Raw genomic sequence first — 26,323 nt, forward strand, 5'->3', positions numbered from 1 at the left:
GATATGGTAGCATCCCAAACTTGAACAATTTCTGAATCATGTAGCTGTTGCTGTATAACAAACTTGCCCAAACCTCAGTTTAAAAAAATGATGACTTTTATTTTGTACTAAACTGTAGGTAAATTGGAAAGTTTTCCGTCTGAGATTATGTGGATGGGATTCTTGCAGTCTGAATAGGGACCATTCTAGGCCAGTCAGCCTGCCAACAGAGAACCCCTACCAGATGAGCGGAACCACTTACCTGACCCAGAGTTAACTGCCAACTTGGAGGAGAACTCCTGTAGACTTGTTAGCAATTGTTAGAGGTTATTATTTTAAACTACTGACATTTAAGATAGTTTCTTAATGCAGCAATACCTAAATAATTTATCCCTTCACATTGAAATATTTTGAAAGGATTTTTCTTCTTAAAAAAGTCCCTGAAATTATAGGCTATAGTATAATGCAAAAAAGCAGAGGAGGCCTGTAATGAATATTCAGTTGGTGAATGTGTTGGCCAATCAGTAGTACTGAGAGGAGTTTAGGGCAAGAAAATAAAAGCATAGTTTAATGTTCAATACCTTATATAAAGTATAGAAAAAGCATTTTACCAGATGCTTAAATGTTAAACAGAATTTTGATGAAAGGTCAAATCCAATTATTAATAAAATAGCAATAGATATATAATTTAATAACATAATATTATTGCAGTTAACATACTGACATATTTCTTTCCAGGCCTTTTCTATGCATTTTTAATATATAATTGAAACAAAAATCTTCACAAGGATAGGCAAGCTAGAAACTATTATTTACTATTAAACATAAATAAAGAGTTCATTATGTTTAATAAACCTATATATAAAATGAAGAAACAGAAAACAACACGTTTCCAAACAAATAATTAATGTAAAAGGTGTGTATACTCTGGATACTGCTTTCTCTTTAATACTTAAAATTCTGCCTGACACACAATAGCTCAATACCTTTTCAGTTGAATGAATGACTAAATTACAAGAAATTCAAAACAAAACAAAACTGAAGTACTGCCTTTTTTTTTCTGGGGAGATGGTTAAAGATGGACATTGAATTCTACCTAGTATTTTCAAGAATGTAAGAAAAAGACACCATTTTCAAATACCATTGTTAAGCAATTTGTCAATTTTTTTTCAAAGTTCAAAATGTGCTTTCATGAGGAATCTAGGAAAATATCACTGGGGCTTTGATGACTAGCACGATAGGGAGAATTCAAACAAAATATCCCATGAAAGTGAGGCTGTGGACAAAGACCCTTGATGCATAAGGAACCTCGGTATGTTTCTAGGAAGGCATAAAAAAGAACATAGACTCAACAAATTAAACATAAAAAAATAAAGATATTCTAATGACTCAGGCAAGATTCTTTACATATGTCAGACATTTAGCAAAACTCTCTGAGTCTTTCAAGGCAGAGGGTACTTTTGGGATGCACTGTCATTGTTTACTTTCCAGGCCAAAGAATAATTAGGCTGAGTTTAGTTTACAGTTTAATTATCATTTTGGAAATTTTCATAATTGTAATTTGAAAGCTATATATCTTATTTCACTATAATCATCTGTATACTTTGTTACAATATATAAAATAGTTAGAACTCAATTAAAATGAAGACAGATTTATTACTACTAAATATAGTGATGCAATTTTCAGTAAAATTTCTACTGGTACGTTTCCCAGAAAGGATTAAAAGGATCTTTAGATTATTAATAACACACATGCTGAATAGAATTATCTGACTGAAATTTGATGAATATCATGCATCTAATTTTGAACAAGTCAAATTAAATTTGACTACAATGAATCCTTTTAAGTTACCTTCAAGTGTGTTTTATTCATGAAGTTGCACATCTTGAAAATTACAAAAAATATAATGTACTTGCAAATTCTATGCTTCTGCATGCAGAATAGCAAGACAACCAAGAAATTAAATCATGGAAGAAAAAACACTGCATTTGTTACTTGATAAAATCTTAAATTATTATCATAATGCAAAAATAACTTTAAGAGAACAATGTCTTAATTGGTTTATGACAATCAAATCCAAACAGGATATCTCTATAACAGTTCCATCTACCAGGCAAATGTGGCTTATACAATGTAGTTCTTCATAAAAATCATCATTTAGTGTACAGCTGGCCACAGTTATCTATTGCAGGAAAATTGTCCCTTTCACTAGCATTTATTAAGAACCTATTTACATGTGACATTTTGTTCTTGGTGTTACAAAACTGCTTGATGAAAATAATAGAAGGTTTCAAATGTTGCTGTTTTCCCCTGTGCAGCCATTGAAGGTAATTAATATTTTAGCTAGACTGAACTAAGCCATAAAGTAATGGATAAAAGCATTTTTATTTTTGCTTTGCTCCTTATAAAATATGTTTATTGGAGGAGAAAACACAGGAAGTGCACAAACGTATAAAGAATAAAATCCACCGTACCCCTGTCATCCAGCAGCAGCCATAGTTAATAAGTTTCCAAAGTTTTGCTTTTTCCTGTTCATTTTAATATATGGGATTTTTGTGAATATCAGTCATAGCTATGTCCCATATGTAGCTGATATTCCTAATGTACTTTGATGTAAGATAGATTTCTAGAGGTGAATGTATAGTGTTAAATTCACGAGGCTGTGTAGCATGGAGCTGAGGAGACAGTCAGCAGGCGTGTGATTCTGGGTTCTGTCCCCCCCCAGCTGAGTAAACAAATCACTCAATCTCTCTCTGTCTTCATTTCTTTATCTGTAAAATGGGAATAAAAATAGTTCCTACCTCACAGACTTGTTACGAGGATGAAACTAATTCATGAAAAAGTCTTGGAATATAAATTAAATCAAGAGATGTTAGTTACTTTTTTCAGGCTCTTATTATATATTCTCAAACAGCTTTCCAGAAACAGTGGACATCCTTTTTAGAAGTCAGCTCTCCAGTAACAAGTGGGTTCACATACACACACACACACAAACACATATAGTATTTAGTGTATATAGTTGTGTGTATATAATAAATTAAAATAATGAAACTTAAAAATACCAAAATCATAACTTTTTTAACATCATAAAATAGTCCTGAAACAGAGAAACTGGAAAAGATAACCAAATATGAAGCTTAAAGAACGCTACGTATAACTAAACATAATGAGTCAGAATGTCTGTCCTTTACTCTCCCTATATTTCTAAATAAACCATAATTATATCTACATGATTTTAAATCAAGTCATCCTAACTCCTCTCCAGAGATGTCTACCCATTCGTCTGCATCAGTGCAAATTCACACCACCCAAGTATTAGAAGCTCCAGTGATTTAGAAAGTGGGCATAGAGGGAACTTACCTCAACATAATAAAGGCCATATATGACAAACCCACAGCTAACATCATTCTCAACGGTGAAAAGCTGAAAGCATTCCCTCTAAGATCAGGAACAAGACAAGGATGTCCACTGTAACCACTTTTATTCAACATAGTTTTGGGAGTCCTACCCGCAGCGATCAGAGAAGAAAAAGAAATAAAAGGAATCCAAATTGGGAAAGAAGGAGTAAAATTGTCACTGTTTGCAGATGACGTGTTACTGTACATAGAAAATCCTAAAGATGCTACCATAAAACTACTAGAGCTCATCAGTGAATTCAGTAAAGCTGCAGGATACAAAATTAATACACAGAAATCTCTTGTATTCCTATACACTAACAACAAAAGATCAGAAAGAGAAATTAAATTTATACTATACTGAAATAGTCTTAACACTTTATGCCATTACGCATGGACCTCACTCTCCATTAAGCATGGACCTTATTATCCATTATGCTACTCTCTTATATATAGAGTAACGTGGCCTTCCCCTTGTTGCTGTCAGAGGCACGCTGGGCCCTAGTGCCCTACAGGCAGAACAGTGTGTTGACATGCACATCTTCATGAAGAGCTTTGCAGAGAAAATGTACCCAAACCACACTCTCTCTCTTTCCTCCCACTCATTGTCATTGTCACTTTTTTATCAGCCATCATAGAAACTTTTCCTCTCTTGGTTGAAGATTCAGTCTCTCACACCGCCATTTAGAACTGCAACAAGATTGCCCACAACACCACATTTATCTCCAGAACACCAAAGTTTGGAAATGCCTCAACTGGGGAAACATTGAAGCCCATTAAGCTGCAATGGGGCTACATGAGGGTGTATATTATCACTGAAAAAGAGTCCTCTAAAACGTATTCACCCACACATACTGTCTGGCTTCTGGCTTCATAATTTTTCAATACACTATATTATATGTGCCACTTAAACGGCATTGTTTAAACAAGTGTGCAAATTTGCAATATGTGTTGCAGTCCATCTATCCTTTGTCCACAATATTCACTGCTATATCGTTAGGGTTTCTTGAGGTTTCTGTACAGCAGATCTGGCTATAACCTATCACACCACTAATTTGTTTTTCTATAAAAGAACTATTGTTAGATTAATAAGACTTCTAGATTTACTAGCCTATAAATAACATTTTTTTTTGTCTAGAATTTTGGATTTTTATGGAGTCATATTTTGCCTAGTTTTAGTGAAATATCTTAAAATTATGAAGAATATGATCATTTTGTTATTCTGCCTGATAAATATAGGCATCCCTATAGAAATCCAGTTCAGTCTAGTTTAACTTTCCTTAGATTATTTTAGGTCACTGAGTTTTTAAAACATCATGACACCTTTTGTACGCAAAATAGAGATTTCCTACTGTGAACTCGTTCATTTAATTTTATTGATGTAAATCTAGTGAAGTTTCCAGATTTATGAGGCAGAGAGAAATAATTTTTTATGTCCTATTTTTGAATGATTTTCCCTTGGTTGAGGAGCTTACCAAAAAAGTAAAACTAAACAATAAAAGAATGGCAAGTGCAAGTAGCAATTTCTGGTACATCTGATGGATAGATTCTAGTTTGGGTATTAAAAATACTAAATCAACAAGGCTCACAGTCATGAGGAAGATGCCAAAATTCATGCGTGGGTCATTAAGTTTAATTATTTTAGTGATGAAAGGAATGGAATATATTGATTTAGAGTATATAAAGTATTCTTTACGACAGTACCCCAACTTCAAAAGGTGCTTTCCCCCACAAGTGGCACTATCGTTGATTCTTCAAGAGGCCATTTTTCATTCTATAGATCCAGGTGCCTCTGATGTATAAGTTAAAATAATAACCATTTAACCCATGGGAATTAACATGTTGCTTTACATTTGCCTTATGAATTCCACTTTTTGTTCATATGTGAAATACCACAGAAGGTGATACTACAAGTAGCAATTCATGAAAGTAAGAAAAACTTAAATCTAGAATACATATGCTATCCAGCAGAACAGATCATTGTTCATCCTCTCATCTCCTACTTGTATGCTGGAATCTACCCAATGCCATCAACTTGCTATAAAGAAAGTGACTAGCCCTTTCAGGTGATGGGATGATAGAGTGGGTTCCACATTGGACGCTCAGAATAGGCAATTCCCAGGCCAGACTTTATAGAGGGAAGTACATGATATTTAGTACATATAGAATCAATCTTTCAGCAATTCTCTCCACACTGTTCATGGGCCCATTGATCAAATCCTTGAATCATGAAAGGTAGAAGCTGATTGACATCCACAGGACAGATTGTTAAGAATCTCTTCTGCAGTAGGGCCTTTGGAAAGCATTTACATGGGTGATGGAAAAGGTCGTCTCATGTTCACAGGTTTTCTACCCCTACTCAGGCACAGAAGAACGGGCCTTGAACTCGTAACTCTTCCTTACATAGACCTAAAGCCTTCACAGCCCATCCTGGGTTTATCCCCTGGTGTGGGAATATCTTTTCCTTCTTCAGACTCAATGTGTACGCCTTTGTTCTGCTTAAGCATGTGCATCATATGGCACCTGGTCAACCCCAGGTTATATCTGTTCCTGGTAGGGAGGGAATAGCGTCCTTTGTTTACAGCATGATGGGGTGCATGCAGACTATGGCCTTGCCTTTGCCACAGGATGACACACTGGCCATAGGGGACCAGCACCCACAACTGAAGCTTTCAAGAAGACCATCCACATATAACTTCTTAAAACCCACGTTCATATTTTTATTTAGCCCCAGACTATTTCTGTAAATAACTGCCAAAATATTACCATTTTATAGTCTATATTCAGATCATTTATCCTTGATTTAAAAGAGGAGGGGAATGAAATAAACTGTTTAATGTCCTACCTGCTAGGAATATTTCCTTTCTTTACTTTCCTTCTGGGCCAGCCCTTAGTGAACTAAGACACCTTGCAAGTCCACTTCCAGCTTGCATGAACCTATTGGGCAAGCTGCCTGTAATACACTCAGCTCTCTATTAACTTTCTTCAAAAGAAAATTTATGATTTTACATAACAGGAAAAACTCTATCTCTTCTAAACCACTTATGTATATTTTATATCCCTGAATACATTTTCCTTCTAGCACCTATCATTGATGCAAATTTACATTTAATTGCATGCTCATTTTATGGATAACAAGGTTTCTCACTAGTCTAAGGTTCCTTAGGGCAGGGATGGGTTTGGTTTATTTTACTATTGACTCTCTTGCACAAAATACTTAGCAGGGATCAACTCACATTGTCTATGAAAAAAATCATGAGTATACTAAGTTTTATTAGAAAGCAAATGATCAGCATGCACGGGAAAAAAATCGCTATTTTTTTCTCTTAACATTTCTTTCATTTATAGAATACTCTAACTTGAAAGTTGAAAAGGGGCATCATACAAGTTGCTTAGAGATAATTTTTATAATGTGTTCTGATAAAACTGCTAACCTTTCCCCTTCTTAAACCCTTGCAAATTTTCAGCCATAGAAACTTAATTTTGTAGAATTTTTTTTACAAAAGCTTGTCTTTAATGACAGGGTTTCATTTTTCGTATTTAAAAAAATTTAGTATACTTTTAAAATTATGTAAAAATTGCAAATATGCCCATAAATCCTGCATTCTGCTTCTTTGATTGTCAATGTTTTACTTTACTATGGTACACTTGCTTAATTTTAATATTTGAAAACTAATTACATAGGTCTGGGATATGAATAAAGTTAGTCCCTCCTTTCACTTCTTTCATTTGCTATGCCTCATAATTACTCATCATAAACTGATACTTAAAATAAATAGAATGATATTTTTTTGATCAACATCAGAGGCTATTTAGTATTTTCCATTTTACTCATTTGTTTTAAACTAATATATAGCAAAGGGTTTAATAATAGTTACTGTTGGGAAATGACAGTGACTTTTACAAGAAACTTACAAACTTGAAATGTTAAAATGTGGAAGATTTAATTAAGTGCTATTCTGTATCTCTGATTATTTATCACTCTTCAAAAATGATTCACTCTGAGAATATAAATGTAGAGATATAAAATAACACCAGCAAGACAGTGGTCATAAATAGGCAGGCAATAACTAACAGCATGCCTTATTTACTCAGTATGATTTTTTACATTTTAACAAGAAAGATTATTCAATGACAGTTGCTCTTAATCTCTATGGGATGAATCACACACTCTCAAGATTGCATGCTATTTATGGACACTTTTTGAAGAATAAATATAGTCTCTCACTAAACATTAATTAATATTAATAAAACTTAAAGTTAGCAAATCTGAAATACTGTACCAAAAGGAAGAAATATTTTCTCAGAGTTTTTTTTTTTTCTTTTTGGCAGTGCCACGCGGCATGCAGAATACTTAGTTCCTCAACCAGGGGTCGAACCTCTGCCCCCTGCAGTGGGAGCACACAGTCTTAACCACTGGATGGTCAGGGAAGTCCCTCAGACTTTTTAAAGATAAAGTGTGTGTCACAGTGCCTAGTTCCAAAATGGGAATTAGTAAGTGGGAAAGGATTCATTTCGAATGAATGAATTTTTTTAGTGAATTTTGATATCACTGACAAATTGCTTTCTACTATTAAAATCATATGAAGCATAATAATATTTATAGTTACATGGGAACATGAATATTGCCTTTAATAAATTAAAGTGAAGTAGGCAAATATTTTTAATAGGACACAAATGTTTCAGTTATGTAAGATGAAAAAGTTCACATTATATAATGTATATAATGGTGACTCTAGGTAACAATACCATGCTATATACTTGGAATTTGCTAAGAGGGTAGATCCTAAGTGTTCTTAGCACAAAATTAAAAAATAAGCAAAAGCTAACTATGTAAGGTAATTAGATGTTAATTAGCTTGATTGTGCTGATAATTTCACAATGTGTATGTATATCAAATCACCAAGTTATACAGCTTAAATATATACAATAAAAAACCAGAATTGCTTTTCATTAAATGACACCATAAAAAGGTGATTGCACATACATTTGATAAAGCATCCTATATATAAGATATACAAAGAACTTTACAAATCAAGTAGCAAAATGCAGAAAACCTTAAAAAACTTGGCAAAAGACTCAGAATGACATTTTGGAGAAGAGTATTTCAGAATGATCAATAGACACATGAAAAGGTACTCAACTTCATTAGTTACCAGAGAAAAGTAAGCTAAACATTCAATGTGGTACCTGCTCTATTAATAAAAAATAAGACAATAATACTAAGTGCTGGTGAGAATGAGTAACAGCTATAAATCTAATACTCTGTTGTTCAGAGTATACATTTTTATAACCAGTGCAGAAATCTTTCTGTCAGTACTTAACACTAGCTGAACATACACAACACTGCAAGTCAGAAATTTAACTAGTATATATACTTCAGGAGAAATATTTAAAACAATGCGTTTGTATACTCAGCAAAAGAAATGACTGAAATAGTCACAGAACCATTCTTATTACTCCCAATTTAGAAACAACTCAAATGTCCACAAACACCAAAATTGTTAAAAACGTTGGAGAGTTTATAAAATAGAATACTGTAGCAATGAAAAAATTATTGCTGTCAAACAAACAACATAGATGAATCATAAAATAATATTTAGCTAATGAAATCATACACAAACTAGCAATATATATCACTATATGTATACACACAGAGACACAAACACACACATATATAGAGTTTACAAATAGACAAAAAGCAAAACTAATCTATGGTGTTAGAATTGAAATAGTGGTTATTTTGGTGATAGGCTAATAACTACAATGGTACTTGCGGTTTCTTGTGTGCTAGAAATATCTATTTCTTAATATGGAAATTTTCAATATATCATATAATTAAACATTACATATAAGATGTAATCAAATTTGATAGCCACATAGATGCATGATTATACATCAGAAGATTAGTATCTTTTGATAAAAGATACTGTGAACATAAATGAATATCCTAGAAATATTTTATAATACTTATAAAGTAGAATGAGGCATCTATACAAATTCAGATTGGAAATGAAGACTTAAGGTACTTCTTCAAATTTTAGAAAACTTTGCATAAAAAAATAGAGGATAGAATTATGACCACTGAGTTATTGTAGGAGCCAGATCTATTCCAAATAAGCAATGGCATTCTATCAGAGCTGTCTAGAAACTGACTGGAATGTTACTTGGATTCATGAGTCCCACAATCATCAAATTTATTGAAATAGGATCGATTTTCATTTTTAAGAGTTATTTATCCAGTCTTTTGTTTTGTTTTTTTTTGTTTGTTTTACCTTAACAATTACTCACTGAGAATTTGTTGGTACAATATATTTTTCTAGGAGTATCCTGTAGACTGGATTTTTTCTTGAGCAAAGATGTAGATTAAATAATACTTTCATTTTTCATTTTAACTCAAGAATCAATGGTAGTCAAACTAAAGTGTGGTATATCACACTGGTTAAATTCCTGTGCTGTGAATTCAGACTTCCAGGGTTTGAAGACTCTTTCCACAGTTTCCTGGCTCAGTGATGTGTGTAAATTTATTTCAAACTTTTATTCCTCAGTTTCCTGAGCAGTAAAGTGTGGATAAAATGGTTTCTACTGCATAAAACTTTTCTGAAGATTAAGCAAATTTTATAAGGTATGTATGCCTGGCTACTTTGAAAGCATCAGATGTCTTTACACTGTAAGTGTTATTTTTAATGTTATTTTAATTCAGATAAGTATAAATGTACAAATTTAGATATTTAAAACACTGAAGGATGATTTTTTCATATTCATAATGCTAACACAGACATATACATTTGTTCAGGTATATATATAGAGAGAGAGAAAGATAGTAGGTACATGCATGTGTGTAAGAAAAATTAAAATATATCAGTGAAAGATGTTATTTATTTCAGAAGCTTAGTGATATTTTAATTATATTCACTTTATATAAAATTATACCACACTTTCCTGACCAATTCAGGCATTTTGGATGTCCTACCACCCTCACTGAACCTTATTATTATGTGCTTCATAGTTGTGGAATACTCAGTCAACAAATTTTCTCCTTTCACAACCAGAAGTTATTCAGTTACGTTTCTCATTTCATGGGTCAGTTACTTTCTTTGTTCCTATCCATGAAGGATAAGCCCAAACTATCTTATTGGATTAGAGGCAGGTAGTGTGAGTCTTAACTCTGTTATGGATCTTGGTTTGTCACAGATGAATTGCTTCTCTTTGATACAACTTGAGCAATCTATCTAGTATGTTGAAAAATTCCATCTCTGTAGAAGAAACACAATTCAGACCAAAGAGATGCTTCTCTTATTTAAAATGAATAGATGGTGGCTATTGGTGGATGACAAATCCACAGTCCATTTAAAGCTGCTAGTCTATTGTCTGTTGAAGGATAGACATAGCTGAAAAAATATATAGAGATTGTATAGTTGCACCATGAGCAATTTCTCCTGGAGTAAGTTAAACTACTAAAAGTGAATAATAGAAGCCAGAAAATTTTATTATTTTTTTTAAAGTGAAGTAACAGAGAAATAGAAATCTTTCAATTTTCTAAATGTGCAAAGGAGAAAGTTTAGGTATGTGGGCTCAAAAAATGTTTGGGAAAAGCTGAAGAGGAGGCAACTGAGATGAGGAAAGATACCTCTTTCTCTCCCTCCCTCTTTCTCTCTCCTTCTTTCTCCCTTTCTCTGTTCTTTTAGGTAAAAGTCCGATTTTATTTCCCTCATATAATGATATGAACAAATTGCAGAGGTCATTTTGGTGTTGATACATTCAGAAATAATGTGTAATTCTTTGAGAATTATGTAATAATTTATTTTTGAGTAAATAAGAAATTAATTTAAAAATTACTGGCTTTGTGGTTAAAAAGTTTCTTAAAGAGTAGTTTGTGATTTTCAACATTTTTGAATATGATGTAAATGGAAATCTATATTATCAACAAACATTTATTTCAAGATAAATAAGACATGAATCATGTTTGTTTCACTGCATTTCTGGAGATTTGAGTGTGACTGCAAAGAACAAACATACATGTGCACTTTCTTCAAACTTAAGAGCTATCTGAAATAATAAAATTCATGAAATAATGTTGCTCTAAACCACAGTTCTGCATCAATAGGATTTTTTTTTTTTTATTTTATTTATTTATTTATTTATTTATGGCTGTGTTGGGTCTTCGTTTCTGTGCGAGGGCTTTCTCTAGTTGCGGCGAGCGGGGGCCACTCTTCATCGCAGTGCGCGGGCCTCTCACTGTCGCGGCCTCTCTTGTTGCGGAGCACAGGCTCCAGACGCGCAGGCTCAGTAGTTGTGGCTCACGGGCCTAGTTGCTCCGCGGCATGTGGGATCTTCCCAGACCAGGGCTCGAACCCGTGTCCCCTGCATTGGCAGGCAGACTCTCAACCACTGTGCCACCAGGGAAGCCCCATCAATAGGATTTTATACAACCAATAAGAAGTAAATAGATTTCAGATGAATAAATGCATTTTGCATTTTTCTTAGAGAAATAAATAGCTTATGATTAATTTTTCCAATACAAGGAGATAAATTATTCTGGTGAGCAAATATATCTCAAAATTAGAAAAAAATGAAAAAAGTATAAGAAATGTATAAATAATCACACTTGTAGTGGTAGTGAAATTTCATAGAATTAATATTAAATTCTTTATTTAGAGGTTTTCTTTTAATCCTATGCCATATAGAAAACAAATAAAATGAGTGGTGAGTTTTAGAGAAAGTAAATATTTAAAGCAGATATTTGTTTATTATTTATCACAAGCTATATAATGTCTAATTTTATTTTAACTTAGAAAGAAAAAGGAGGGATGGCACAATGCATGTAGGCTTATAGCATAGGCTTATGTATCAAATTTGATATTATATTTATATGTACAACCGATTCATTAAAGGTTTTTTAAAATAATTATTTGCTTTTTGAGTACCATTCAGCTATATCTATATGTTACATGAAAATGATATGTTATTATGAATTCATGTGTTATTATATATGTATACATATATATGGCAAATATTTGTCTGCAATATCAAAAGTCTATTACCCAACATTTGCATACATACCATCTTAGAAGAAGAATCCTAAAGAAATCATAAACAAGAGCTTACATTTTTTTTCTAAGAGCCCCGTAACATTTCACAGTATAGTAAGTACTTTACTAAATCATATAATACTTTAGAATGTTTTTCAGACTAAACACACACCCCAACACCTTGATCTTTCTCCTAATACAAAATCTATTACATTAAATAAATGTCTGGTTATTTGACATATTTTTCATCTACAACATTGGTTATGTGTACTTTCTCCCTATTTTCTCTATTAATGAACACTTTGGACATTGTTTTGTCTCTTTGCTTTCTTTCCTTCCACCCTTTCCTTTCTTCTTCATTTTTAAAAATAAATTTGGAAAGAGTTCAGTGTCAGTGACCTGTGCACAAACTACAAAAAGCCAAAGCCTTCTTCATTGATATCAGGAGACCAGACTGAGCCCAATAAGCATCCTAAAATAGGAGCAGGACAATCTAAGCTAAGGAAGAAAGTTGGTCACTTGATGACCTTTTTGACAGTGTGTTGAATGTCCCAGGACCAAGATTTTCCTTATAGGAAGTAGCCCAGAGAGGAAAAAAGGAAGAATCTAAAGAGGAAAAGAGGACAGTGTGTCTCCCCAAGATATACTTACACTTAAGCATGATCCATCATGACTCTAGAACATGTTTAGCTAAAATTCATCTTCATAAATTGAGGACCATGCAAAGAACATGAACTGCATAAAGGGAAAGCAGAAGGGACAATGGCCAAGGAAAAGTAATATTTAAGTAGAAAATATAAAGTTTTATATACATTTTTATTCTTTCTTTCTCACTTCCCTTCTAACTACCTGTCAACTGTTTCCACAAGGCTTCTTGCTGACCAGGAAACAAATCCTTCGCTACTGTATTTTTCTTTCTTATTTCATTAATTTTTTCACCTATCTTCAGCATTTCCTCCACTTAATTAAATTTTTTTTAAGTTTTTTATATTTCTCTAAGTCCTTAATTTGAAGACAGAACAATATTTTTCAAGTTTTCTTATTTTGTTAATATATGATTTAAGGTTATGTATTTCCTTCTTATTTTCACTACATTCTGCTTTAATTATTTTACATATTAATGTTGAGTTCTCCTTTGATCCATGAATTATTCAGTAGACTGCTTTCAAATTTCCTAAAGCATTATATTTATTTATCCTTTTCACCATTGATTTCAAGTTAATTATCTGTCTTTACATGCAATTTCCTTGAAATGTGATACTTGTTCTATGACTTATTATGTGGGTCATAATATCTTACAGTTTTGGAAGTCAAAAGTATGAAATCAGTCTCTCTGGGCTAATATCAAGGTGTTGGAGAGGCTGGTCCTTTCTGGAGGCTTTAGGTAAGAATCCATTTCTTTCCCCTCTCCACCTTCTAGATATCACCTGAATTCCTTGGCTCATTGCCCCTTTTTCCATCTTCAAGTCTAGCAGCCTAGCATCTTTAAATCTCTCTTAGACTCTTTGACCTCTGCTACTGTCATACTATCTTCTCCTCAAATGGTGGCTCTCCTGATTCTTTCCCGTATTATATTGAGTTCACCTGATAATCCAAAATAATCTTCACATTTCAAGATCTTAATTTAATCATATCTGCAAAGTCCTTGCCATGTAAGGTAATCCATTTTTTAATAAGTTCTGAAGTTGGGATGTGAAAATCTTTGGTGGCAGCAGTATTTTACCACATGTGCATTCTCTAAATATTGATGGCAGGATTCTATGTATGTCTTCAAATCAAGCTTGGAGTAAGATTTCTGGGAATCAAGGAAGTTGAGACCTATAAATTTGACTGAACTATCCTTTCATGTGAACAGGAAAAGTTTCCCTCTGAGAATAGTAGCAAATTATTTCAGTGGAGTATACTTACTGTGATTTTTTTTCTGCTTAATTAAGAGGGTAAACTCCAGTGGGTCCAAATTGGTCACTCCATGGTCACTTCTAGGTATCATCCAGTGTTTAATTCTGGCATGCTTAAAAGCAGCAGCAATGCCTAAGGCTTTCCAATGGGAAGACAACTGGAATAGATCTTATAATGTTAAAATAAACAAAATGAAAGTATGATCCTGCTACCTATGAGAGAATCATTCAGGATGCTGAATGGAATGGAGAGTGATCCAAAGCCTACTTTGATTGAAGAATCACTGAAGAGTGACTGATAATCTTCAAATTTCTAGCCAGATGTTGATCAGTTTCCAAGGGAGACAGTAAAGATGAGAGCTGATTTAACTCTCACTGACCTAGCCCTCCTCATTCAGGCTAAACACAGGGACTACTAACAAAACCATTGTATCATTAATTAATCACATATAAAACTTAAAAGAGAATTGTGAACTCAAAATGTTATTTTATGTAAGCTAATTGGTTCCATAAAAATTAATAAACAGATAATAATGGTACTTGGAAAACAATTTCTCAAATATGTTTTATGTGTCCCAACTAGGAGTCATCTAAGCAAATCAAAATTACTCATTTATATTTTATCAGAAACTATCATTAATAAAATAATACAAAGAGCAATTTCTTTGTGAAACTTGTCTGTTAGAGTTAGATGAATTTATGAAAGAGGTTTGGCAAGGTAAGCATGACTGTCTTGCCTAAACATGTCTATATCAATTTGAAAATGAGGGTGGATGGTGTATATCCCAGTCTGTGTCCGAAGCCCAAGAACCAGTTGTGCCAATATCTAACTTCAGGAGAAAATGGATGTCTTAGCTCAAGTAGAAGGACAGATTCACCCCTCCTTCCCCTTTTTGTTCTATTCAGGCCTTTAGTAGGTTGGATGATGTCCATGCATTGGTGAGGATGAGCTTCTTTGCTCAGTCTACTGATTCAAATACTCACACTAAAAGGCAAAAAAGCATTTTGAAGATACAGAAAAAGCACCAGAACCAGACTCAGATATGGAAAGGTTGTTGGAATTATCAGAGTTAATTTAAAACAACTATAATTATTATGCTAAGGGGTCTAATGGATAAAGTAGGCAGCACGCAAGAGTATATGGGCAATGTAAGCAGAGAGAAGGACATTCTAAGAAAAGATTTATTTGAAAAAAATGACTGAAAATTTCCCAAGTTAATGTCAAGCACAAACCATAGATCCAGGAATCTCAAAGAACACCAGGAAAGAAAGATGGCAAAAAAATTTACTTCTAGGCATATCATAATTAAACTGCAGAAAATCAAAGATAAAGGAAAAATCTTGTAAGAAGACAGAAGAAATAAACACCTTGTCTATGGAGGAGCAAAGATAAGAATTACATTGGACTTCTCATCAGAAACCATTCAAGCAATAAGAGAGTGGAATAAAATATTTAAATTATTGAGAGAATAATAAAACCATTGAATGGTATTCTGTATCTTGAGAAATTATCCTTCAAAAATGCAGGACAAATAAGACTTTCTCAGACAAAAAAAAATAATTGCACAGATTTGTTGCCAGTAGACCTGCGTTGGAAGAAATGTTAAAGGAAGTGCTTTGGAGAGAAGGGCATTGATATAGATCAAAAATTTGTATCTATTTTCAAAAAAGGAAAAGCATTGGAGAAGGAAAAGTGAGGATAAATAAAAACTTTCATTTTTCTTATTTTTAATTGATCAATTGTAATTGATCAGATAACAGTTCAAAATAATAATAGTAACAATCTATATAATTATATATCTTTATGGGTATATATAATACCTCACGATACAAGAGATAGGAGGAAGGGATTAGAAATATTTTGTTATTATACAGTACTCACACTACCCATAAAATGGTATATTGTTATTTGAAAGAGGTCTTGAATTAATTTAAACATATTTCACAAAATCTCTGGCAACAAAGTTTAAAAAAGTATAACTGATATGCTAAAAAACGAGAAAATCAAAACACATAAAAACCTCAATTAAAAGTATAAGTGGAAGAAACGCAGTGGAAGATAAAAATAGAAGCAAAGAACAAGGGCAAAAATAGAAAATAACACATATAGTAGATATTAATCCAACCATATCAATAATCATTTTATATGTCAATGGTCTAAATATAGCAACTGAAAGGCAAATATTCTCAGAGTGAATAAAAAAAAATACCCCATTATATGATGTCTATGAAAATTAGCCTTAAATTTAAAGACACATATTTTAAAAATACAGGGATGGAGAAAGATATACCATGCTAACACTAATCAAAAGTAAGCTGGAAGTAGCTTTATTAGAGACAGAGAAGACATAAGAGCAGGAAATTTACCAGTGACAAAGAGGGGTATTATATAATGATAAAGGGGTCGATTCTCCAAGAAGCCGCAAGAATCCTTAATCTGTATGTGCCTAACAATAGAGCATCAAAATACAGTAAGCAAAAGCTGAGAGAATTACAAGAAGAAATAAATTAATCCATTCTTATAGTTAAAGACTCAACACCACTTTATCAGAAATGGACAGATCCAGAAGGCAGAAAATCAGTAAGGATACAGAGGAACTCATGAGTATCATCAAGCAACTGGGTATAATTGTCATCTAGGACTATGTTTTCCAACAACAACAGAATGCACATTTTCTCTGGCTCACGTAGAACATACACCAAGGTAGATCACATTATGGTCCACAAAATACACCTTAACGAATTTTAAAATATGGAAATTATACAATGTAAGCTTTCTGATCACAATGAAATTAAGCTAAAAATCGTTAACAGAAAGAAAACTGGAAAATCCCTAAATACTTGAATATTAAACAACACACTTCTAAATAACACGAGTCAAATAAAAATTTTCAAGGGAGACTAAATATATTTTGAACTAAATGAAAATGAAGACTTATCAAATTTGTGGGATGGTCAAAAGAAACAAACAGACCAGACATTTCATCAAAAAAGATATACAGGTGACAAAAAAGCATATGAAAAGATGTTCCACATCACATGGCATTAACGAAAAGCAAATTAAAATAATGAGATATCACAACTAGCCTACTTAGAATGGCCAAAATCCAGAATACTGACAACAAAAAATGCTGGTACAGTCCAACTTGTCTGGCCTCCAAGCTCAGCTGATGGGGCTGAATTTTTTTAGGATGACCTTACTTATATTTCCATTTGTTGGCTTGATATGTATTGGGGCGATACGTGTCATCCAGCAGGCTAGCCCAAGAACAGAAAGAGAGAACTACTCAAATGTGCAAATGCTTTTCAAGTCTCTGCATGTATCACATTTGCTTTTGAGTCATTGTTCAAATCTGGTTATCTGACAGAGTCATCACTCAAGAGGCAAGAAAATATGCCCAACCTATTCATAGGAGGAGCTGCAAAGTCACATTGTAAAGGGCACACAGACAGAGATGTGAAGAATTGTGGTCATTTTCTCCATTTACCACAATTGCAAGTTTGCTTTGTCGTTTAATAGATATGTAGTAGATTCCTTGCTTTGTAACTTTAATACAAATTAAAATAATTTGTGATAATTTCTTCTGTCTTTTTTTTGTTCTTGTATAAGTAATAACTACCTATATAAAAAATAATGCTTATATATTCTTCTCTCTACTGGTATGACCTCATACTTATTTTTATTCTCTTAATCCATTTATCTTAATAAGACAGTGTTAAGTAATAGCAATGATGGCAGAAATGAATGACTTCATTAACTACACACACAAATATATATCATATTTGGAATGATCAAGCTACTTTACTGGAAATATTTTCATTTCATCAGAATTGATTCATTTTGTATTCATATTTTCCATGCACAAAAAGATGAAATCATTGAGTGAAAAGGAAATTTCTACAAGCCAGAAAAGACACTCATATGGGCAAATGCAATCACTTTATTTTTTGTACTGTCTCATTTAAATGCTTATAATTTTAATAAATAGCTTATGTTTGATATTTTTCTCAGTTGTTGCTAAATAACATGTCACTGTGAAAGATAAATGCATTCCATAAATATTGAACTGTTTTATTTAATTACATTGGGCAATCCTTAAATTATGTTTTACTATCTTAAAAGCTAGTAAATACATTGTGCTAAGAATGACCAACAAAAATAAAATATTTCTTAATTTTCTTTGAAAAAAATATGTTTGTGTCAGAATTTCTGCTCTTAGCTTAAGGAAGTTTCATTATTATAGTGTCCTCTTTACACACAATTTGTCTTGTTAAAAATGCATAAGCTAATATATCATATAAAGAATTCATAATATCCACGAAGTATTGTAATTGAAATAAATAGAATGGGATGCCAGGGTCAAAGATTAACAATATAATTAGTTGTTCAGTCCATCATTCATCTCATTAAAAATACCACTTTAATGAAAAATATATAAATATAAAATTTCACAAAATGGTGATATATTTTAGATTGATTTATTAGATAGAAATTTTCAAATTATTATTTAAAGAAGTTGCTGAAATGTTTTACCAAATAAGCAACAACAATAAACTCATTTCTTAAATATCATTGAAATGTCATGCTTATACCATGCTTGGTTACATAATTAAAAATTGAAGAATCCCAAACCTATAAATCCTGGGTACCAATAAGATTAACCTTCACTGACTCACTGTCTACCCCAATCCACTCTATGTATGTATTATGTTATCTCGAGTCCTGGGGCAATAACTATATGAGATCACAAGAGCAGGGAGCTTTAGCAGTTTGAAACTTAAGACAATTTATTTTATTTAAAGCACTCCGAAGCTTTGGGTCTCAGGCATTGTCCAGGCCATGACTCTAACATACAAATATGAAAAGTGAAGAATTCAGGATGAGGTGATATCTAGCTCCTATATTCTTCCTATAGATTTGTTTCCATGGAATGCTCTAAGTAAAACTAAAGTCTGGAAACAGGTTAATATACATTTTACTTAAGTCAATTAGGAAGAAAATAGACAAAGCCTATTCAGGCAAAGCCATCCTCCTTTGCTTGATAATAAAGGAGGTAAGAGAATGTTTACATCAATTCTCAGACTCATAATTACTGATACACATAAACTTCAACCATGTTGTATAATTACGGCATGTTCCTTGGCAAAAGAGGAAGGAAGAAAACTTCCCTAGTGCTATAAGGATGGTAACAAATTCAATATCTCTGGGATTAAGAATATGTCTTAGTTGTTCCTATTTGGCTAACCCAAATTATTATTATTTTTTGCTTTAATATTCTTGCCCAAGCCAATAAGAGAATGCACTGGGATGGTTCCTATTCACTAATTCGAAGGTGTAGACTATGTATCCTAGAGGAGAAAGACTGGAGAAATGTACTGATGATGAGGGAAAAAAAAAGGTAATGCAAAAAATACCCAGAGACTATTTGTCAGGATCCAGGGCCGAGAACAGAGCCAGGTTTTGTACCCACACTCAAGGTCAGCAGCATAACCTCTGAAAGAATAGCCCACAGTTTACCTAGGGTAGTTAGATCCTAGGTATTGAAATACAACCATTTTGAAGATTTTTCTGTTCAATCAAGGAATGACAGGATAAAGAACCACTGGTTTTCAGATTTGGGAAAGGGACTCAGAAGATTTCATGATAGACTAGAAATGAGACTTTCCCTGTTGTCTCTAAGCCTGGGGGCAGGACTCCCACATTTCCATGTGACCTTGAGAAAGGGGTATGTTCCAATTCCCAGGTGCATTAATTTACTATTGCAGTTGTAACAAATTACAACAAACCTAGCGTCTTAATACAGCACAAATTTATTAAAGTATAGTGCTGGAAGTCAGAAGTACAAAATCAGTCTCACTGTCCAAAACTAAGCTGTTAGAAGAGCTAATTCATTCTGGAGGGTGCAGGGGAGAACCTGTTTCTTTACCTTTCCCGGCTTCCAGAGGCTGCCCTTATTTCATGACTTGTGACTCCTTCCTACATATTGAAAGCCAGCAGCAATGTAGCATCTTCAAATCTCTCTCTGCTTCTCGCATCACATCACCTTTTTCTCTTTGCTTCTTAATCACATTGCCCCTGTGTCTCCTTCTTAAAAGACCCTTTGTATTACTTGCGGCCCATCCAGAAAATCCAAAATAATCTTCCTATCTCAAAATCCTTAATCTATGCACATCTGCAAACTCTTATGCCATGTAAATTAACATATTCACAGGTTCCAAGGATTAGGTCATTGATGTCTTTGGGGATTTTATTCAGTCTATCACACCAAGGATATTAAAATTATTACTATTTTCACAGGAGAAAAATCAAGAAGGGAATTTAATTTGAATAAATTATTTCTTAAAAGTGGACTTTCCTGGCACCCATTTGTTTATAAACTAAATTCATATCATTTATAGTTACAAGCCAGTCTATATTTCTGTTTATATTTAAAAGTGCTACCAAGTTTAATTATTAATAATTTGCCTTTGAATAACCTATATTTGATGGTAACAGTACTTTCACTAGAGTTTGGAGTTTATTTCTGCTTTTATTTCTATCATCAATTTTTTATTTATTTAGTGTATTTTCCTTTGTAATAATTTCAGAAGCTATGATTTATAGTCTTATAATTTTTAACTATACTGAAATACATACCTGTCATAAAATTAAAATGTTAAAATAATCACTAAATCCCTTTGGTTATCACTCAAAATGAGTGTATTTAATATATTCAGAATAATTCTGTGCAGTTTTACTAACTTGATTTTCCCACACACAGTATTTGATAGTGATTATTCCATGTTAAAATATTGTCATTGTCTGAGTTGTATTTCACCAAACTTTGTATGTTGAAGTCCTAACCCCATGTACCTCAGAATGTGACTGTATTTAGAATCTTAAAAAGGGGTAATTAAGTTAAAATGTTGTCATTGAGGTGGGCCCTTATAAAAAGAGGAAATTTGGACCCAGACACATACAGAAGAAAGACCATGAGAAGATAAAGCAAGAAGATGGCCATCTATAAGCCAAGGAGAGAGGTCTCAGAAGAAAATAAATCTGCTAATACCTTGATCTAAGACTTTTAGCCTCCAGAACTGTGAGAAAGTAAATTTCTGTTAAGCCACCCAGTCTGGGGTACTTTGCTATGGCAGTCCTAGCAAATGAATACAAACATTAATATAAATTTTACTGATTTTAACAGTGTGTAGTATACCATACTATGGATACATCATTGTTTATACCTCTAAGACTATTGATAATTATATACATTTAGATAATCTAAATGGTCAGGTGCTTTAAACCAAGAGTTTTAACTTTCATGACAACTGGCCTACAGAGGTGAGTTAATGATTACTATTTCACATATTGTTTGATGGTTTCTAAAAGCTGATAGTTTATTTTTTTTCTATTTTATTTTTCTTTGAGAGTAATGTCTACATTTTCCCACATCAAAGCAAATATCCATGTACTCTGTACAGGTTTCTATAGTTTGTGTTAAGACCAAGGCCAGTTTACACTAGTTGACATTTCTCTCACTTCTTTACACATTCTTCACTTTAAAATACCTCCTAATATTCTGATTTGTTTTTGTTTCAATTCCAGGTCTTAGATTTGAATTTTTCTTCATATTACATGTCTGTGGGGTATTTTATCAAAATATCAAGAAGAAGATACAGTAAATACCTGAGTTCAAAATATCTTGAAAAAATCGAACAACTAAATAATTTTTAAAACAATAATGAAGTAATAAACTAATATACAATTTATATAACCACATTTTTATTGCTCTATTAAAATTATGTTTATTCAAATTATTCTCTTATAAAACCAATCTAGCAGAATGCATGCAACTCCAAGTTGTCAATAAAAAGCTGAAAATTTTCCTTAAACACCAATGATTTGAGTAAATAGCCAAGTATAGAGTATTGTATTTTATTTCAGATATTTGTCTTATATTTAATGGATGCTTTAAGAAATGCCCTTCAATTTTGAACACGTTAGGAAGAAGAAAAATATAATTACTTTTAAACTGCGCCGACACCCATAATTTTACACAGTATTCCTGCAAAATGTTGTTTTTAAATGTGTTGGTATGAAGATGTTACCATCCTTCAATTCAAAAGTAATGCAGAGGAAGTGGCGGTGCGAGGCCTGCGGCACAGCTAGCAGAGCCGCGGTGCGGACCGCAGCGCGTGCCCGAAGCTCTCCGCCTTCCCCCGCCCGCCAGCCCGAGGCAGCCCGAGCCCAGCCCGCGGCCCCAGCAGCAGCCCCGAGAGCACCCCAGTAGCAGCGCCGTGGCCGGGTTGAACGCCTACAACGACAACCTCATGGCGGAAGGGACCTGTCAGGACGCGGCCATCGTGGGCTATAAGGACTTGCCCTCCGTCTGGGCAGCCGTCCCCGGGAAAACCTTCGTCAACATCACGCCAGCTGAGGTTGGTGCCCTGGTTGGCAAAGACCGGTCAAGTTTTTACGTGAATGGGCTAACGCTTGGGGGCCAGAAATGGTCTGTGATCCAGGACTCACTGCTGCAGGACGGGGAATTTACCATGGATCTTCGTACCAAGAGCACCTGCAGAGCCGCCGCCTTCAATATCATTGTTGCCCTGAATGCCAAGACGCTAGTCCTGCTGATGGGCAAAGAAGGTGTACAGGGTGGTATGATCAACAAGAAATGTTATGAAATGGCCTCCCACCTGTGGCGTTCCCAATACTGACCTCGTCTGTCCCTCCCCGCCCCCCCACTCCCCACTGCTTTTGCTCGCCTCTCCATCCGACACACACGTACACCATTTTTATTTTGGGGGCCATTACCCCACACCCCTTATTGCTGCCAAAACCACATGGGCTGGGGACCCGGGCAGGAAGGACAGACACCCTTCCCCCAACCCATGCCCTTCCTGTATGTGGTTTGAAAACTCTTCTGTTTTGGGGTTTTTTTTTTCCCAATAAAAAAGATTATACTAAAAAATAATAATAAAAATCCAACTGTACCCGTATACGTCTTTTTTTTTTTTAACATCTTTATTGGAATATAATTACTTTACAATGGTGTGTTAGTTTCTGCGTTATAACAAAGTGAATCAGCTATACATATACATATATCACCATATCTCCTCCCTCTTGCATCTCCCTCCCACCCTCCCTATCCCACCCCTCTAGGTGGTCACAAAGCACCGAGCTGATGTCCTTGTGCTATGCAACTGCTTCCCACTAGCTATCTATTTTATATTTGGTAGTGTATATATGTCCATGCCACTCTCTCACTTCGTCCCAGCTTACCCTTCCCCCTCCCCATGTGCACAAGTCCACTCTCTATGTCTCCATCTTTATTCCTGTCCTACCCCTAGGTTCTTAAGAACCATTGTTTTTTTGTTTTTAGATTCCATATATATGTGTTAGCATACAGTATTTGTTTTTCTCTTCCTGACTTACTTCACTCTGAATGACAGACTCTTGGTCCACCCACCTCAATACAAATAGCTCAATTTTGTTTCTTTTTTATGGCTGAGTAATATTCCATTGTATCTATGTACCACATCTTCTTTATCCATTCATCTGTCGACGGACACTTAGGTTACTCCAATGTCCTGGCTATTGTACATAGTGCTGCAATGAACATTGTGGTACATGACTCTTTTTGAATTATGGTTTTCTCAGCATATATGCCTAGTAGTGGGATTGCTGGGTCATATGGTAGTTCTATTTTTAGGCTTTTAAGGAACCTCCATACTGTTCTCCACAGTGTGTGTATCAAATACATTCCCACCAACAGTGTATGAGGGTTCCCTTTTCTCCACACCCTCTCCAGCATTTATTGTTTCTAGATTTTTTCATGATGGCCATTCTGACTGGTGTGAGGTGATACCTCATTGTAGTTTTGATTTGCATTTCTCTAATTAGTGATGTTGAGCATCCTTGCATGTGTTTGATGGCAATCTGTATATCTTCTTAGGAGAAATGTCTATTTAGGTCTTCTGCCCATTTTTGGATTGGGTTATTTGTTTTTTTGATATTGAGCTGCATGAGCTGCTTGTAAATTTTGAAGATTAATCCTTTGTCAGTTGCTTCATTTGCAAATATTTTCTCTCATTCTGAGGGTTGTCTTTTTGTCTTCTTTATGGTTTCCTTTGCTGTGCAAAAGCTTTTAAATTTCATTAGGTCCCATTTGTTTATTTTTGTTTTTATTCCCATTTCTCTAGGAGGTGGGTCAAAAAGGATCTTGCTGTGATTTACGTCATAGAGTGTTCTGCCTATGTTTTCATCTAAAAGTTCTATACTGTCTGGCCTTACATTTAGGTCTTTAATCCATTTTGAGTTTGTTTTGTGTATGGTGTTAGGGAGTGTTCTGATTTCATTCTTTTACATGTAGCTGTCCAGTTTTCCCAGTGCCACTTATTGAAGAGACTGTCTTTTCTCCATTTTATGTTCTTGCCTCCTTTGTTGTAAATTAGGTGACCATATGTGCGTCGGTTTATCTCTGGGCTTTCTAGCCTGTTCCATTGATCTATATTTCTGTTTTTGTGCCAGTACTGTACTGTCTTGATTACTGTAGCTTAGTAGTACAGTCTGAAGTCATGGAGCCTGATTCCTCCACCTCCGTTTTTCTTTTTCAAGATTGCTTTGGCTATTCGGGGTCTTTTGTGTTTCCATACAAATTGTAAAATTTTTTGTTCTACTTCTGTGAAAAATGCCATTGGTAGTTTGATAGGGATTGCATTGAATCTGTAGATTGCTTTGGGTAGTATAGTCATTTTCACAATGTTGATTCTTCCAATCCAGGAGCATGGTATATCTCTCCATCTGTTTGTATCATCTTTAATTTTTTCATCAGTGTCTTATACTTTTCTGCATACAGGTCTTTTGTCTCTTTACGCAGGTTTATTCCTAGGTACTGTATTCCTTTTGTTCCAATGGTAAATAGGAGTGTTTCCTTAATTTCTCTTTCAGATTTTGCATCATTTGTGTATAGGTATGCAAGAGATTTCTGTGCATTAATTTTGTATCTTGCTACTTTACCAAATTCATTGATTAGCTCTAGTAGTTTTCTGGTAGCATCTTTAGGATTCTCTATGTATAGTATCATGTCATCTGCAAACAGTGACAGCTTTACTTCTTCTTTTCTGATTTGGATTCCTTTTATTTCTTTTTCTTCTCTGATTGCTGTGGCTAAAAATTCCAAAACTATGTTGAATAATAGTGGTGAGAGTGGACAACCTTGTCTTGTTCTTGATCTTAGTGGAAATGGTTTCAGTTTTTTACCATTGAGAATGATGTTGGCTGTGGGTTTGTCATATATGACCTTTAATATGTTGAGGTAAGTTCCCTCTATGCCTACTTTCTGGAGGGTTTTTATCATAAATGGCTGTTGAATTTTGATGAAAGCTTTCTCTGCATCTATTGAGATGATCATAAGGTTTTTATGCTTCAGTTTGTTAATATGGTGTATCACATTGATTGATTTGCATATATTGAAGAATCCTGCATTCCTGGGATAAACCCCACTTGATCATGGTGTATGATGCTTTTAAAGTGCTGTTGGATTCTGTTTGCTAGTATTTTGTTGAGGATTTTTGCATCTATGCTCATCAGTGAATTTGGCCTACAGTTTTCTTTCTTTGTGACATCTTTGCCTGGTTTTGGTTTCAGGGTGATGGTGGCCTCGTAGAATGAGTTTGGGAGTGTTCCTCCTTCTGCTATATTTTGGAAGAGTTTGAGAAGGATAGGTGTTAGCTCTTCTCTAAATGTTTGATAGAATTCGCCTGTGAAACCATCTGGTCCTGGGCTTTTGTTTGTTGGAAGATTTTTAATCACAGTCTCAATTTCAGTGCTCGTGATTGGTCTGTTTACATTTTCTATTTCTTCCGGGTTCAGTCTCAGAAGTTTGTGCTTTTCTAAGAATGTGTCCATTTCTTCTAGGTTGTCCATTTTATTGGCGTATAGTTGTCTGTAGTAATCTCTCATGGTCCTTTGTATTTCTGCAGTGTCAGTTATTACTTCTCTTTTTTCATTTCTAATTCTGATGAATTGACTCT

General features: G+C 34.1%; 1 protein-coding gene across 1 annotated transcript in view; it reads left to right on the forward strand.

The window, feature by feature from the left end:
* Positions 1–26,323, forward strand: part of LOC118892031 (profilin-1-like) — a 61,483-nt gene that overhangs the window by 28,089 nt on the left and 7,071 nt on the right. The window contains exons 3-4 of the mRNA XM_036846043.1: positions 22,420–22,936; positions 24,034–24,038. Coding sequence (XP_036701938.1) covers positions 22,420–22,936; positions 24,034–24,038 — 522 coding nt within the window. The remainder of the gene's footprint in view (positions 1–22,419; positions 22,937–24,033; positions 24,039–26,323) is intronic.

This window comes from Balaenoptera musculus, chromosome 3, assembly GCF_009873245.2.
Source record: "Balaenoptera musculus isolate JJ_BM4_2016_0621 chromosome 3, mBalMus1.pri.v3, whole genome shotgun sequence".
NCBI lineage: Eukaryota > Metazoa > Chordata > Mammalia > Artiodactyla > Balaenopteridae > Balaenoptera > Balaenoptera musculus.